Source organism: Schistocerca piceifrons, chromosome 1, assembly GCF_021461385.2.
Source record: "Schistocerca piceifrons isolate TAMUIC-IGC-003096 chromosome 1, iqSchPice1.1, whole genome shotgun sequence".
NCBI classification, from domain to species: domain Eukaryota; kingdom Metazoa; phylum Arthropoda; class Insecta; order Orthoptera; family Acrididae; genus Schistocerca; species Schistocerca piceifrons.
In genome coordinates this window covers 794,036,758-794,055,120 of record NC_060138.1, presented here as the reverse complement: position 1 = coordinate 794,055,120, position 18,363 = coordinate 794,036,758, and the positions used below count along the sequence as shown (strand labels likewise).

The window sequence follows — 18,363 nt, the reverse complement described above, 5'->3', positions numbered from 1 at the left end:
ATATGTTTCATCATTAAATGAAAGTAAAATTAGGGGCCTCCTAGATTAATCAGTAACACACAAGTTCCACAGACAGTAAACAAAATGCAAGTATCAATTACATGTAATGATGGGTGGGGACATCATTAAATGAAAAATACGGTCAAGTATACAGTAAAACGTGTCATATGAGAAGTGTGGAACAATGATCTTTCACAACAAATAATTCTCCCCTTTATAGATCTTCATTATCAACCTGTGTTCCACCAGAGAAAGTGATTTATAACAATTGACAACAATCCCGCACGAATTTGTTCGGACGTGATTGGTTGTATGAAATTGGTCACAACTTACTGTTCCTGCCAATTTCACTCTCTATATGCTATTCACTTAACAAATGCAGTTTAGATAATTGGAGATTACAGTCTAATTAGAAACTGTATTCTATGAAAGATAACCTTTGGAGAGGATAATCTTGTGAAGAAACAACTGTTAACTAGCACAGATTTAAAGATAATAGCATGGAAACAACACAACCTAGATGAAGCTGTAATGGAGAAAAATGAATGAGAAAGTCCTATATATAAACAGGCTTTCATTTTGTCAATATTACACACACACACACACACACACACACACACACACACACACACACACACACACACGTTCTTCTAAAGAATGAACTCTTCAGAACATGCTGTTACATACTAAATTTTAACACTTCTTTCCACGAACTTATAAATCCCAAAAATTACTGTTGCATTCCCAACAAGTATGGCATTAAAGGTAAAGTACCAACCCTCTTTTACAAAGTAACAGTCAGGAGAAACAGTTGATGTAAGCTGTCACTGTTCCAATTCTTATCTTACAAATTGTTGTCCATTTAACATTATGCTAATATTTACAATTTTTTGCAGAGGATAGGGTAAAAACCAGATGACAGGAGGAGGAAGGGAGGGAAGGAAGGAAGGAAGGAAGGAAGAAGGGGGGGGATGGAGATGGAGCCCAAACACATTATGTGCCTAGGGTGCCAAAATAATTAGAGCCAGTCTTGGTTTCCGTGTCAGTGACTAGAATATTTTCCTTATAGTAAAATTAGCAGCTTTCTGTTTCTGCACAAAACTCTGTAAGTATTCTTCCCTGAAATATTTTAATCTTTTAGAAGAACAAGTAATGACCAAACTCTATATTACCCCAATGCATCTGAAGTAAAAGAGCAACTGTGATCACATTTTACTGTAAGAGTTTGAAAAAAAAAAAAAAAAAGGGAATCCCTGGAAGGAATACAACATTCTTTTCATGGAAGACTATTGAGAAAATTTAGAGAAATGGCATTTGAAGCTGATTCCAGAACAACTCTGCTGCCACAAACATATATTTCGTTTAAGGACCATGAAGATAGGAGAAATAAGGGCTTGTACGGAGTTTCTTTATCGTGATATTGAGTAGAAATGTAAAATTTGCTCGGGCACTATAATTTCTATTATTCATTTGCTCATCATGTTATTTCTTCACTGTCGTCAATATCTATTGGGTGGACTTCATTTCTCAAAGCGCTGCAGTACTGTTGGAAGTTAAGAGTACAAGCCAACATCCAAATCTTCAAAATAAATACGATGCTTCTCAGAACAATGTGTTGTATACTGTACTCTCATTTACAATTATTATGCATAAGGAAGTTTGCTCATTATTCAAATCATCACAGATACATTATGATCAGTCTTAGTTAACAGGTACCAAATGAATATACAGACAACAGTTTTTCCCTTGTCATTGTGACATCATTGGGATGGTCATGGCCATTCTTCTTCCATGGCTCACATATCACCAAGGTAGGGCCCGACGACAAACTGTCCAACCAGCAGGTACTGGTGAATATAGTAAGATTTCTATTGGTATCACGGCTTGCACATATCCTGTGTCCATCCACTCCTGAATATATTAACATATATAAAACACACATTCAAACAACAGGCTATACTAATTCATTACTTAAATAAGTTTTTATGGCAGAAATCATCACCAATTGATTTGGTAAATGCCTGAGCAACACATCACTGCACCATATAGTCACAGATAGACACAACAAAAAGAGACTATCACAAATAAGCTTTTGGCCAGCAAGGCCTTCTTCACACACACACACACACACACACACACACACACACACACACACACACACACACACACACACAAAAACTGCAGTCTCTGGCAAAGGCCATCAGTTGCCAGAGACTGCCGTCGTGCTTCATATGTGTGTGTGTGGGGCGGGGGGGGGGGGGGGGGGGCGGGGGGGGGGGGGGAGTCTATTTTCGGTGAAGACCTTGCTGGCCGAAAGCTTAGTTGTGACATTTTTCTCTGTCTGTCTATATTTGCGACTCAGCATCTCAACTATATGGTGTGTAGAAACTTCTCTTTATAATATTGTTACATTCCATCCTGGGTTATCCATTGTTTGACATCAATTTATCAAAGTAATACACGTCATTACAGCTGATGAATGGCAAAAACAGTCCCATAACGTTCAAATACAATGCTGGTAGTGTGCTGCTTGACACAGTCACATTGATTAAATATCTAGGTTTAATGTAGCAAAGCAAGAATGAGCACATACATGGGGCAGCAAAGAAGGTGAATGGTTGACTTTGGTTTATTAGGAGAATTTTATTTGAAGTACAGCTCACTGATAAAGTAGACAACATACAAAACATCAGTGCATTGCATTATTGAGTACTGCTCAAGTGTTTGGGACCCACACCAGGCCATATGAAAGGAGAACACTGAAGTAATGCAGAGCAAAGCTGCTAGGTTTGTTAACAGTAGGTTCAATCAACATGTTATTATTACAGAGATGCATTATGAAAAATCGGAAACCCTGGATGGAAGGCCCTGTTTTCGTGAAAAACTACTGAGAAAATTTGAAGCTGACTGCAGAACAATTCTACTGTCACCAACATATGTATTGTGTAAGGACCACGAATACAACATAAGAGAAAATATAGCTCCTGTGGAGGTGTACAGTGTGTCGTTCCTCCCTCACTCTTTTTGCAAGTGGAACAAGAAAGGAAATGAGTAACATTGGTACAAGGTATCCTCCGCTATGTGTAATAGTCGCTTGCAGTGTATGCATGTAGATGTAGAAAATCATTAACCAGACAGAGTTGTGATGGAATGTGCTATATGAATAAATTATGTGCAATTAGGCTGTTTTTTATGTTGTGTCTGCAAGTATTAAGCAGGAACTATGGACTTCAAGTATTGTACTCGAAATATTTGCAAAATGCGGGAAGAAAGGAATAACGGAGCAACTGCATCAAGTTACATGCCAAATATTTATTTACATATATGCATTTTCTTTACACCTTTGTCTTCTGACCAAATGTTTTTTGCAAGACACAATTAATTCATGTTCATCATAGTAGCTCACTAATCAAGTGAAGGTCTTCTAAACTACAGCACATTATTTACTTTCTAGACTCTCATGCCCTCCAAGTCACGTGAAATGTTGTATTTCACTCCTATTGTGAGTTTGTTAATATTTATTAAGATTTATTTCTGTACCTTTTGTCAACTGCTTCAATTTCTCTCTTCCTTTCATTTTTTAATTGTAGCTACTGGAGAAGAAAACTAATGCCATCCAGTACTTGAAATGTTGTTACTTCATCATCAAAAAAATAACTTTACAGCTTTAAAATAAGCTCAAATAAAGTATGTTGTCTTATTAGCTGTAACTGTTTCCAATGCTATCTGAAAGGCATAGGGATTTTCTTCATGACAGATCATTATTAACAATTGTAACTTTAATCAAAAATCAGTACCTATCAACAACCTCTTACAAAACAGCTGTTACACATGAAAATGCAGGAGATATCACATTTTTAGCAGTAAAATGCTTCTACATTGTAAATAAAAATTATGTGAACAGAGACCAAGAAACTTGACAAGATATTGCCCCTTTTAACAATAAACCACAAATAATATTTGTAAAACAGCACACAATAATCTAACAACCTTAGTTACAATCAAACAAGAATGTGACCAGTGCCATATTATTTTACATTCTTTTTGAGACAGTCATTATGCAGTTAACTGTGCGTGCACACATACTCATGAATGCACAATCACCCACATGTACACACACACCTATGCACATACACACCCCTTACATTACAAATACAAATCACGTTTGTAATTCAGACCTTCCATAAATCGACAATACTGCACTTGTGAATGGAATGATATTTTCCATGATTGTCAAATCAGAATCAAAGAAATAGAGCTGCAAGTGAGCTGTTCTTTGCAGTCCCAGAGAAATAGCAGAAATGAAATTTGCTTGGCATGATCTGAAGAAAAATTGACATGCCCAAATGCCAAATATATTTGTGCGAGTACCAATACTGTCAGCTAGCAATGCGCAGACCAAGGCCGGTAACCCGTTGCTGCTGTTGCTTTTTCTGTTGTAATTCCAAAGCACGCTGCTGGCGCTCTTGGCGCCTTTTTTCACGAAGTGCATCAGCTGTGTCCCATCCACCTTTACTCTGATCCTCCCAACCAGAGCCTTCTTCCCATGTCTCTAGCTCTGCTGTCTGCAACAAAATATACAGATTTCGTTTTATATTCCTATAATTTCACATGTTTAGGAAAGGTATTTACAGGAAGCTCAGTTAATACTGCTCAACAATTATTAGTATGGAAACAATTAATTATGTTTCCCTCTCTCTTATACTTTCCAAGGACAGCAATTTCGTATGTGATGCTCTGCTTATTTCTTTAAAAGAAGAGGGGGGGGGGAGGTAAAGAGAGAGAATGAAGCATACAGAATCTTAGTCATGAGTTCCCGATATCAAGATTAACAAAATGTCACGAAAGTACCAGTAGCCCCCAACATGTATGATGACATGATGAACCAAATTCAGAAACACTAAGAACCTCTGGCCATTTGTGGATAGCTAAACTGCTAAATTACAGAGTAATCTTCTCATAAATAATAAATTTATGCTAAATTACACTGTCAGTGCCTACAACTGATAATGGCAAATGATCTGAAATTATTTCTCTTGTTTATGTTTGCACTCTGTGATGACAAGTTAAAACTGGGACTTGAAATAAGACAGGCAATATGCCTTCAGTGCTCAGAGACTCTCACAGATGAGCCCACAGCCTCCATACAGAATACAGGGGGAACCAATGGTAAATTGAAGCTTTGAATTATTTCATGAAGCGCATTAGGATGGACTACATGAACAGATTGTCTGCAAAAAAGAGGCATTAAGTGGGAGACCAGTCTAGAACACAATCTACATCTACATCTACATCCATACTCCGCAAGCCACCTGACGGTGTGTGGCGGAGGGTACCTTGAGTACCTCTATCGGTTCTCCCTTCTATTCCAGTCTCGTATTGTTCGTGGAAAGAAGGATTGTCAGTATGCCTCTGTGTGGGCTCTAATCTCTCTGATTTTATCCTCATGGTCTCTTCGCGAGATATACGTATGCGTTAGATGAGTATGTGCCAAGCAAGATCGTAAGAGATGGAAAAGAGCCACCGTGGAACAACAACCGAGTTAGAAAACTGCTGCGGAAGCAAAGGGAACTTCACAGCAAACATAAACATAGCCAAAGCCTAGCAGACAAACAAAAATTACGCGAAGCGAAATGTAGTGTGAGGAGGGCTATGCGAGAGGCGTTCAATGAATTCGAAAGTAAAGTTCTATGTACTGACTTGGCAGAAAATCGTAAGAAATTTTGGTCTTATGTCAAAGCGGTAGGTGGGTCAAAACAAAATGTCCAGACACTCTGTGACCAAAATGGTACTAAAACAGAGGATGACAGACTAAAGGCCGAAATACTAAATGTCTTTTTCTAAAGTTGTTTCACAGAGGAAGATTGCACTGTAGTTCCTTCTCTAGATTGTCACACAGATGACTAAATGGTAGATATCGAAATAGACGACAGAGGGATAGAGAAACAATTAAAATCGCTCAAAAGAGAAAAGGCCTCTGGACCTGATGGGATACCAGTTCAATTTTACACAGAGTACGCGAAGGAACTTGCTCCCCTTCTTGCAGCGGTGTACCGTAGGTCTCTAGAAGAGCATAGCGTTCCAAAGGATTGGAAAAGGGCACAGGTCATCCCGTTTTCAAGAAGGGACGTCGAGCAGATGTGCAGAACTATAGACCTATATCTCTAACGTCGATCAGTTGTAGAATTTTGGAACACGTATTGTGTTCGAGTATAATGACTTTTCTGGAGACAAGAAATCTACTCTGTAGGAATCAGCATGGGTTTCGAAAAAGACGGTCATGTGAAACCCAGCTCGCGCTATTCGTCCACGAGGCTCAGAGGGCCTTAGACACGGGTTCACAGGTAGATGCCGTGTTTCTTGACTTCCGCAAGGCGTTCGATACAGTTCCCCACAGTCGTTTAATGAACAACGTAAGAGCATATGGACTATCAGACCAATTGTATGATTGGATTGAGGAGTTCCTAGATAACAGGACGCAGCATGTCATTCTCAATGGAGAGAAGTCTTCTGAAGTAAGAGTGATTTCAGGTGTGCCGCAGGGGAGTGTCATAGGACCGTTGCTACTCACAATATACATAAATGACCTTGTAGATGACATCGGAAGTTCACTGAGGCTTTTTGCGAATGATGCTGTGGTGTATCGAGAGGTTGTAACAATGGAAAATTGCACTGAAATGCAGCAGGATCTGCAGCGAATTGATGCATGGTGCAGGGAATGGCAATTGAATCTCAATGTAGACAAGTGTAATGTGCTGCGAATACACAGAAAGAAAGATCCCTTATCATTTAGCTACAATATAGCAGGTCAGCAACTGGAAGCAGTTAATACCATAAATTATCTGGGAGTACGCATTAGGAGTGATTTAAAATGGAATGATCATATAATGTTGATCGTCGGTAAAGCAGATGCCAGACTGAGATTCATTGGAAGAATCCTAAGGAAATGCAATCCGAAAACAAAGGAAATAGGTTACAGTACGCTTGTTCGCCCACTACTTGAATACTGCTCAGCAGTGTGGGATCCGTACCAGATAGGGTTGATAGAAGATATAGAGAAGATCCAACGGAGAGCAGCGCGCTTCGTTACAGGATCATTTAGTAATCGCGAAAGCGTTACGGAGATGATAGATAAACTCCAGTGGAAGACTCTGCAGGAGAGACGCTCAGTAGCTCGGTACGGGCTTTTGTCAATGATAACAATGATAACTTGCAACAAATAATTATAGCAGGTAGTCACTATTACAACCAAAAAGTACTACACATCATCAAACTGTTGATATGACAGTATGGCATCGCAGAATTTACATCAAGTGTGCCTCAGTTCTCATTATGTGTGCTACAATGCGTTCATGAACACTCCACATAAAACATTTTCCAAAACGAATTCCAAAAAATCCTGATGAATGTATGACAAGCACTACTGGATACTGAACACTTCGGTGAAAAAAAATCAGAAGTCTGTAGGCATCCACATCCAGTGTCAAGTTAAATAAAATCCTTTTAATTATAGGGCAGTGTTATTTTGCAAGTGTAAAAACAACTATAAAACAGAATCTAATATTTTGACAGTATCTGCAGGAGTTCTCTTCAGGGCAATGAAACAGCTAGGTTTTGAAGGCAGTCATGTCTTTACTACCCATCCTATAAGATTATAATGTGACAACATATGCCATTACTTTGGATCACCAGAGGAACTTCCAAACCCAACTTCATTTTGATGGGTGGCATCACTAGAATCGTTTTTGTGCCAATGATAATTAGAAGGTTCTATCCGTATTTTATGCGTACATTTTTTTGTGATTTATGATCCTTGTATGTTTTATTTTCCATGTTGGAATGTTTAGTGGATTACACTGTAGACTCTTCTGGTGTTCTGAGTGATTTTGTCTTGTGCTATAGAGCACTGATGGGAACATGGGAGATTAATGGTCTAGCAGCTCACTTTAAGGATATACCAGTGGGTATGTGTAGAGGACAGTATAGGATTCAGGGAATCATTGCTAATGGATGTATTATGTTTTGACTATTTTTCATAGTTATTTGTCTTTTTAATATAGGAAGTTGGAGAATTGATCATTTTGTTTGGTTTCATTTGGCAGTGTACTTCAAATGGTGGGTGTGTTTGGTTGTAATTAATTGTATAAGATGAGCATACGGTGGCATTCTATCTTTAGTATAGAAGCAAGGAACAGGAAACAGTTTTACACAAAAGCCATACAGAACTGATACAGTTATTCTGAGAAGAAGTGGGGAGGGGGGTATGGGGGGGGGGGGGGCAGGGCAGTAACAGAACAATACAATGGACAAAGGACATACTGGCACTAACTTTATTTTCAAAGAGCAGTGGTACATTGCATATACTCCATGTACAAACCCCAAATGGTTATTATAAGTTGCTATGAGCAAGATCAACCTGGGGGTGTCATACAGTTAGAGCAGCATGGCAGCAGTTTGCTAATTAAAGATACAACTTGGGACACTTTTGGACCACTTTTAATCTTCTGGCTACTGTAACCAAAACAAACTTAGTGAATATGATGCAGCCTTTGTAGTACTGGCCAGATAGATCATTGAAATGTACTCCCGCCTAACCTAACTCAAAGGAACGAAGGAGTCCGCCCTTTTTCACTCACTGGGTGAGCTACTAGCAACTCAAAAAGCATGCATTACTGAAGATCAAACACTCCAGCACATGCAGCAGTGTCATAGTTATTGGCACCACAGAGCAGCGATGATAAAATGTTTCAGTTTTGAGAACCACTGTAGTCTTGAGTCTTCTTTGTGCAGCCTGTATATACTTAAAACGAAAAACCACCTACCCACTTGAGCTTACTTAACCCTAGTTATCTGATGACCAGGTCAACCTTAGGATGTAAGAATTAGTAGTAAACAGCCAATATAGTGGTGGACTGAGCTCACATAAATAGTGCCCATCTGAGACAAGTCATATCAGTCACCGCCATGAGAAAGCTATGAACTGCTGTTGTCTGTCACCCTGTGCACACACAGCATTGCTGGCAGCAATGAAGCTGCTGTCTGCTCTGCGGTTGACTGTTTGACCCTGCACTCCACGGCACATCCACCAGTCCGACAGCTGCTCTGCTACCATGACCGACTTTCTGGAGTCGTTCATAGCAGAGCACTGACTGACTACTTGGGAGGTGATGCAGCACTATACTGCTGTAGTGCTGACCACATTACCCCACCACATGCTGGGCAAGGCAAACACAGCACACGGGGCATGGTAAAAGGTCACTTGCTGATCTAAGCACGCTTCACCAACCATGGGCAGCCTGCATCTTGAGGGCACTGGCTGCCGCCTAGCACCACCTCGACTTCATATTCTGGCACGATATAAACAAATAACTGACACTGCTGTTTTATGACTGGATTTCAGATGTCTTCCTGGTACCTACTGAACACAGTGCTGCAGCCACTTTCAGAGTGGACAGCTGACAGCCTTCCGCATCATTAATGGGCCAGCTCCACCACCCACTGTATAGGTCATTCACCCCCAACCTCTACTCTCTTCAACAGCAGCAAAAACCTGCATGGATTATAAACACAACCAAATTGGTTCAGTTTCGCCTCACTAAAAGTGCATGCACTGCTAAAGGTATGATACAAATGGGGTGGCCGAGATGACTTAAGCCATGTGACTGTCTCCTGGGATCACTTTAATCCAACAGAATGGAACTGTTTTCAGTGGTGCATCTGTAGCCATGTAACTGCAGTGACTCCAAGGATACAGACAGAGCTCTATAGTTCCACTGTTCTCCTAAGCAGTTCAGCCAAACCAGCGTTTGTGCTTAGAAGTGTTGTCATTGCACTTCTTATCTGGCAGTTTTGCAGTTCAAAAATGAATGATTAGTTTTAAGAACCAAAGATACTAATGTCACGGTTAATGTACGGATGGAACCTGGAAGATGGCTGAAACTATCATGTGATTAGAATACTTTATATATTATGGTAATTTATGCACAATTTATTGATATATCAAGAAAAACACCACTCACTTTCATTCCTGTTGTCAACCTGCTCTGATGTGGCTATTTGTTTCATCTGCCACGACACTGTGACAGTGCTACTACCATAATAAATGGTGAAGCCTCTTGTTACAGAAAAGCTGCCTCAAAAAATATCTCTAACCACTAATGGCGCCAAATTTTCAGTTTCTAGTTGTTCTGAGGCGAAAAATTACAAAAAATATGTATTTGTGTCTGGAAGAGCAGTGAAGTGGAAGTTACTTTACTAGTGGTTTGTATCCAACATAAGAATGTGGTTCTCAATTATTATTCAGAGGCTGGCCTCACAATCAGCTGGAACTGCTGAATCAGGTTTCACTTTCAATTTTTCCTTTCTATCCCTGTGAAGTTTTGTTATATGTGAGGACTTTCCCATTTTTATTTCTGGTATGGAAGTTGATCTTCTCTATGACCTACAGCTTAGGGCTCTTTCAGCCACAGCCTGCTAAACCAGGGCAGGGAGTTTATGTTTGAGGTAGTGTCATCATTATAGAAAATGTAGACTTTGTCAGTATATTTCCAACAATCGATAACATATTGTAAGGGTAATAACACCTTGATGAGACACACAGTCTTGCACTTTATAGTCTTGAACAATGGACATGCTGGCAAACAAGGAGTGTGGTATTCTAGGTAACTGACACATTCAGATGATTACTCACAAGATAGGTTCTCATACAATGCTCAGCACATGCCCTGCAGGCAGGGACACTAGTATAGTGGGAGGACATATATCTAAACGGTTGGCATCTAAAGCATCTCATAGATGGTGGAAAATAGGGATGGATATCAGGCCTACTCAGTTACAACATTTCTTTCAAAGGCTAGGATAAATGCCCCAGTATCCACTCTATTACTCTTAAGTTCTCTGTGAACAAGGCAAACAAAATGTAATCTGCACTGCTGGAGTTTAGCATGTAGTTATTTATCTTTCTGTAATGTTAGATCCTGATGAAAGATAAGACCCTGAATGCTACTGAGGTTTTTATGAAAAGTGATCGAGATTGGTATATTTGCAAGACTGTCATAGTCATTGGTATATTTGCAAGACTGTCATAGTCGTTAGTGTCTATGACTAGTTAGCATGCAAAGTTTTGAGCAACAGAGACCCATTCCTCATTTCTCTGTTGGAGCAAATTCTCCGAACTTATCCTCGACATTTTTGATGAAAAACAGTGGCTTCATTGTCACAAAAGATTCTCCATTGGTAGATACCAAGAACCGGGCAAACTGTCTGGCCCTCATCCCATGGAGTGATCAGAGGGGGGAGTGTTGGAAATTCTTTGAATTTTAATTCCCTTTTATTTTGGATGATATGTTTGTATTGGCACAAGCACCAGTACATGGACAAGTTTGATCCATTTCATTGCACATCGTCAGCCATGAGGCCTCTCCTTCCAATCGGAGGCTCTCCCCACGGGCACCACTGCCATGGCAAAGGCTATCTGGAACAGTAGCTGTAGCGCACCAGAGTCACATATTGGACAGGCAACACCTATCCCTCGGCACAGACAAGTAGCCTACAGCTCAAGTATCAGTAGTGCAATGCCCGCATTGTCAAAGGGTATGACTGTGAGGGTACCCCCACCCCCTCCCTCTCACCAAGTCAGACTGGTTACCATCTATATATCAGATACAAACATAAATCTATTTGAATAAAAGGTGCCTGAGATCTTCGCACACATTGGATAGGTTAAGCGCCATGTAATGTGTCTTTTACCTAATGACCAGCACTTCTGGAAAATTTCAAGTGGAGTACAAATCCTACAATCGGACATTAACAGGGAACTAATTACATATGGTGTCCAACAGGGTTTCACCAAGGGCAGCTTACTTTCTCTTGTGTACATTGTATATACTAATTAACTTTCATCAGTAACATCACCTTAGACTTTCTGCAGCTGATTCAGGGGCAATCAAAAAGTTTCCATTTGAAGGCCATACAGTCCAGAATTGGCAGGCAAAATTGCTGTGAGCACTGAGGGAATTATTTCACCAACCCAGCAAGCTGAAGATACCCGTCTGCTCAAATACAGTAACCCACTGTGTTAAAAAGTCCATAACTGCCTGCTGCACATCTTCATCTGGTAGGAATCATCAACTCTTCAAGGTCTTTTTTATAGGACCAAAGGCATGATAATTGCACAGGGCTGAGATCAGAGCTATAGGACGGGTGTTCAAGTGTCCCCCATTTGAGTTGGTGTAATTTCGATATTACAACATCTGCAATAAGAGGAAGTATGTTACCGTGAAGCAGCAGCAGCAGCCTTTGTCAGAACTTGGCACACCAGTCCAAAATGGTGGTTTTTAATGGACATGAGGCCCCATACAAATTCTTCATTCTCTGAAGTATCTCTACTGGTGTTCAACCTTCATCATTAAAGAAGAGAATAAGAGCACACTGGACCTGTTTGGAGTCATCCATCAATAACATCGCCATAGTTCACATTTCCAGATTCACAGCATGTACATCAGAAAGATGTAAATGCTGCACTAAATCCCTTGCCTATCTACCTGCATCAGAGTCATGCTATGTTGCATATACACTGCAGCAATGCCCTAAAAGGGAAACTTTTTGATCATCGCTTCTATAATGAAGTACCTGAAAAAAGCTGCACAAATATCCTATCAGACCTTGATAAGATTTCAAAGTGCTGTAAGGTTTGCAACTTGTTTTAAATATTCAGATATACGAAATTGTGCACTTCACAAAATGGAAAAACATACTATCCTGTAAGTATAATATCAATGACTCACTATTGGAATTGGTGAACTCGTACAAATACCTGGATGTAACACTTTGTAGGGATAGGAAACGGAATGATTACATAGGCTCAGGCATGGGTAAAGCGGGTGATAGACTTCGGTTTATTGGTAGAATACTGATGAAATGCAGTCAGTCTATAAAGGAGATTGCTTACAAACAACTTGTGCGACACATCCCAGAATATTAGTTAAGTGTGGGGACCCCTACCAAAGATGACAAACAGGAGATATTGAACATTACAAGAGGAGGGCAGCACAAGTGGTCACAGGTTTGTTTGACCCACACGAGTGTGTCACACAGATGTTGAATGAATTGAACTGGCAGACTCTTTAAGATCTACTGAAACTACACCGAGTCTACCAAAGTTTCAACAACCAGCTTTAAATGACTACTCTAGGAATATACTACAAATCCTACATATCACTCTCACAGGGATCGTGTGGGCAAGATTAGATTAAATTACAATGAAAGAAACACCCTTAGCTGTTTACAGGTGTTGACATACGTCAACGGGGACAGATGAAAATGTGTGCCCCGACTGGGACTCAGACCCGGGATCTCCTGCTTACATGGCAGATGCTCTATCCATCTGAGCCACCGAGGACACAGAGCACAGGGCGACTGCAGGGATTTATCTCTGGCACGCCTCCCGCGAAACCCACATTCTCAACGTATATATAAGGTTAGATTAATTGCAACACTCAAAGAGGCATTTACTGTATTTACTCGAATCTAAGCCGCACTTTTTTTCCGGTTTTTGTAATCCAAAAAACCATCTGCGGCTTAGAATCGAGTGCAAAGCCAGCAGAAATTCTGAAAAAAGTTGGTGGGTGCCGCCACAACTTACTTCTGCCGTCGAATATATGTAGCGCTACACAGGCATGTTTTGTAGGCACAAAGATAAATACTGGCGCCAAAACGTCTGCGTCAGTAAATAAATTTAAAAAAAAGGTGGAAGACGAGCTATTTTCAATGTACTACGAAAATCCGACTGGCAAGACTGTTTGGGATGTTTGTCAATATGGCCAACTCTACTTACTGATTTTTTTCCTATCTGTGAGAAGAGATGGTTGCTATAATAGGAACTTTTATAAATTGTGAATCACATGCAGTATTCTCGTCACCATAAGAATAATACGCATATAAACATTTTGCCATGTATTGTTTCATGTTTGCTGCTATCTCACTTAAATCCGGTCTGCCTAATAAACTACGAAACTAGAGTGAGACAACAGCAAACGCGGAAGAATATAAATATCATGTCATGTTTATATTCGCATTATTCTTATGCTTAATAGTGATACAGTCAGAAATGAAGCACGGCAATTGACTAGATTTTTAAATCTAAGATGACTAATTTCTGTGTAGAATGTAATGTACTAAAGAGGCGCCTGCGAAGATTTTCAAACGGAGAAAAATTTTCGCTAGACTCTCGTTCTGAACATCTTCTATCATACGCAGTCTATTTTTTGGTTCTTGTTGATCATTATCAAAGAAAGCAGCAGTGTGAGTAACAACAAATAGCAGTTTCTTGCCATTGTTTCGCTAATGAGACGATTCCTATTTTTTTAAAAAAAGTGGCGGTAGCGCGCACAAAAGCAAGCCATGCCGCGAGCGGCGACAGGCCGTAAACACGCACTATCAGAATGCGACAAACAATGCATGACACAGTACAGTAACGCATTTTCACCTTAGAGTGACGTAAACACATTTAACAAAGAAAACTGCGCTTATCAGATCAAAGAAAAATAAGCTATCAATTCAAACCAGAAGAAGCACGTGGAAAAGGAAGGGTACCCGTATAAATACGGACGGAGCGCCTGATGCATAGCAATAGCTACCTGGTAAAGCTTAACTGCTAACTTACGATTCGAACCAAACTACTGTAGCTGTATCGTCATTCATTCGACCTAAATTGTGTCTCATATTACAGTGGACCAACTTTGTTTCGATTTGGAGATGCGGCATATAATTTTTCTCTCCCCTGGAATTTCGAGTCTCAAATTTCAGGTGCGGCTTAGATTCGGGAAAATATTTTTTCCTTGATTTCGAGTCTCATTTCTCAGGTGCGGCTTAGATTCGAGTGCGGCTTAGATTCGAGTAAATACGGTAACCATTATTCTTCTCATGCTCCATATGTCGAATGGGAAAAAATCCTAAGAACTAGTACAATGGGTCGTAACCTCTGCTATGCACTTCACAGTGGTTTGCAGAGTATAGATGTAGATGTAGCTGTTAAGTTTGATTTGTTTGCCGGTAATATCAACATTGTGACAAACAGTAATCAAGCACATTTTCATGTACATTGATAAATTATTAATAATCGATTCTTTGTCACTGAACTGTCTAAAATACAAGATGTGAAAGATTATCAACAACCTGTACAGAAACCAAATTGTATTTACATCATTTGTATGTAGGGTACGAGAGAGATTCTGATGATGTTGACTGGAATACAGAATTTGGAAACTACACAGGTAGCAGGGACAATGTACAGGGAGTGAAAGGTTATCACACAGAAACCATACTGCAGTTGTAATGGGGAGCTGTTTTTAGTAAGAGAGTGAGATAGCCCTGACATTATTCAAACTGTAAATTGAGCAAGCAGTAAAGGAAACCAAGGAGAAGTGCAAAAAAACAATTAAAATTCAGGTAGAAGAATTTAGAACATTGCAGTTTTCCAGTGACATTGTCATTCTGTCAGAAATGGCAATGGACTTGGAAGATCAGTTGAATGGAATGGTTAGTGGCTTAGAAAGAAGTTATAATACGAATATCAACAACAGTGAACAAGAGCAATGGAATGTGGTAAAATTAAATCAGGCAATACTAAGGGAATTTCAGTATAAAATATGACACTAAAAGTAGTGGAAGCGAAATAACTGCTGATGACCAATGTAAAGAGAAAATGTAAAATGAAGGGACAGACGGAGGAAAGTGCTAACACTCAATTTAGTGAAAATAAATCTGACCACACTATATGCCATGGTTTCCACAAAAGTATGTGCTGGCAGTAAGTAGTTCCAACAGCTAGAAAGCATTTGTCATCTACATACATTGTTTTGTCTTGCAATATTTGTGTTCTTATCTTGGAAGAAAATAGTGGCATGCTGCAGACCAACATCAAAAGGTATTAGACATAGTATTTGTTAAAATTTGTAGTAGTATTTAATGTCAACAGTATAAAAAATAAATGTAATATGTATCAATGTACGCCTGTAATGTCGTTACAGTCACTGGTACATTTTACGCTGTAACACTAGGTAAACCTATAATTAATGTGTTTGAAGGTTAGCACTGTTTTGGCCCTAACACCAAACACTGTAGGTTAGCACTGTTTTTATCATGTCTTATTCCTCTGCAAACATTTATGTATATCTGCTACTCATCATATAGTGGAGGTGCTGTGTCACAGATAGGCACAACAAAAAGACTGTCAGAAAGTGAGCTTACGGCCACCAAAGCCTTCGAGCCTTCGTCAGAAACATTCTATACTGGATTTTCCATTGTTTGATTATTGCATATTTATTTTTAGGGAGAAGCACACCATTGAAACTGTAGTCAGTAGTAGGAAGCACAGAAAACCTGACATTGTTACTTTGCCAAGATTACTGTAATAAATATGTTTAGTGTGTCTACTATGTCTTAATTTATGATAGTAGAAGTCACACATCTGCTATCAAAATGTTTCCATGTTTGTTTTGATGAAGACAATGCTAACCCACAATAGTAGAGACAATGTTACAAGTAAACTATGTTCTAGAACTTTCTAAGAATTTTTTTTTTATCAATATGGCACATTACTTGGCTAAGGAAATAGTGTAACACCTTTTAGAAAGAGTTACATATAAATCTATTGTCTTATGATTTACAGATTTATCTACACCTATAGCATACACTAACACAAAACTATGGCCTTGTGGATTAGCACTTTCTTCTAACGACCTCTTCAAATGGGATAAGCAAGGCTTGACGAAGCAACAGACGTAATTTGCAGCAGTTACTCTAAGATGAAGATGCTTGCACATGACCACTACAGTGAAGAGTTACATCAAACCAGTCTTCGGACTTTAGACCACAACACCTACATCTAGAACATAGGCAGACAGAAGAGGTTGAAAGTGTTAAATTCTTGCAACAAAAACTTGATAATAAATTCAATTGGAAGGAGAATACTACAGAGCTGCTGAAGCACCTGAATGAGTTTTACTTGCAATGTAGATATTGTCACTTCTGAAAACAGGTAGAATATTTTGCCGACTTTCATTCCACAACACCATATGGGATCATTTTTTAAGGTAACTCGCCAACCCAGGCGTAAGTTCTCCAAGTTCAAAAGTGTGTAATATAACTTATTTGGAAAAAATGACATTCCGTTTGTGGAGACGTGATTGACAATGCATGGACACTTTATCTTCGACAATGGTAGAAGCTGAAGTAATTAATTAAAATTTGTGCCACAGCTGGGACTTGAACACAGGTCTCCTGCTTACAAGGCAGACATGCTAACCACTACACTACCATAGCATTGTGACTACCACAGCTGCACAGACTATTTTTGTCCAGTGCCGTCTTTAACACGAACTTCAATTCACACTCTCAGCCTATTTTCCCATTCTTAAATTGTCAGTACTTCTGAGGCTCTCTGACATTACACTAGCATTCCCACTACTATCCTTATCAAAGATAAAGTTCAGATTCTTCTGTCTCCAGGAAAATGTAATTCCATCAGAGCAAGAACACTTGTTCATCAAATGCCACCCATAGCATCTGAAGATGGCCTTTGAAGGCGGAAAGCAGTTATGGTTGTATCATAAAAAGTGATTCAGTCAAAAATAAAAAATAATGCCTTAAAAATTATTTGTGCTGTGAACTCCTCACTGTCCCATACAGGTCTAGCCAAGGAACTGGAGGTACTAACTGCTACTCCCCAATATTTTTATTCCTTTATGAAATTCCTCATAAATTAAATAGCTCCTTTTCCAAACCAGTGGAATCAATGCCAGAAAAAATAAGAATAACCTACATAAACATTTTAAGTCACTTATTTTCCTCCTGAATGGCATCCTTTGCTCACGAATACACATTTTCAAAAATTTGCCAGTATCCACAAAAATTTAGCTACTGATAAAGTTCAGTTTAAGAGGAGCCTAAAAGATTTATTTATGGTCACCTTATTTCACAACACTGATTAATTTCTTAGTAGAACCAATCCATTTATGTGTTGTTAATAATATCACATAAAGTATGTGTTATATAAAATCTGACTTCCGCACATTATCAGTGCAGTAATGTGATCAATGTTGATAAGTATTGTAAACTGCTTTCTATCTGATGATGTGTGGCTACATTAGCTTAAGATTAATAAATGTACTTCTGTGTATATACATTTACAAGTCTGTCTGCGACAAGTTTGGTATTGCCTCTTCAATTAGTATGTTTCAGATTTTTTACATGTTCTACATCCTTTAGGACCATTTAAGTTAGAATCTGTAGAAGGAAAATTACCAACCTCTTTTTTCTTTTAAATATGCATTAAGTATTCTTGTGTTACAATTTTTCTGCATT

At 39.1% G+C, this 18,363-nt stretch overlaps 1 protein-coding gene and 1 non-coding gene across 2 annotated transcripts in view; both read right to left on the bottom strand.

Annotated features, from left to right (window-relative positions):
* Positions 1 to 3,297: 3,297 nt before the first annotated feature.
* Positions 3,298 to 18,363, bottom strand: part of LOC124713471 (receptor-binding cancer antigen expressed on SiSo cells) — a 44,316-nt gene continuing 29,250 nt past the window's right edge. The window contains exon 4 of the mRNA XM_047242950.1: positions 3,298 to 4,565. Within this exon, the coding sequence (XP_047098906.1) occupies positions 4,380 to 4,565 (186 nt within the window). The 3' untranslated portion in view covers positions 3,298 to 4,379. The remainder of the gene's footprint in view (positions 4,566 to 18,363) is intronic.
* On the bottom strand, positions 17,251 to 17,322 carry Trnat-ugu. Its single transcript has one exon. It is a non-coding gene; the product is annotated as a tRNA-Thr (tRNA).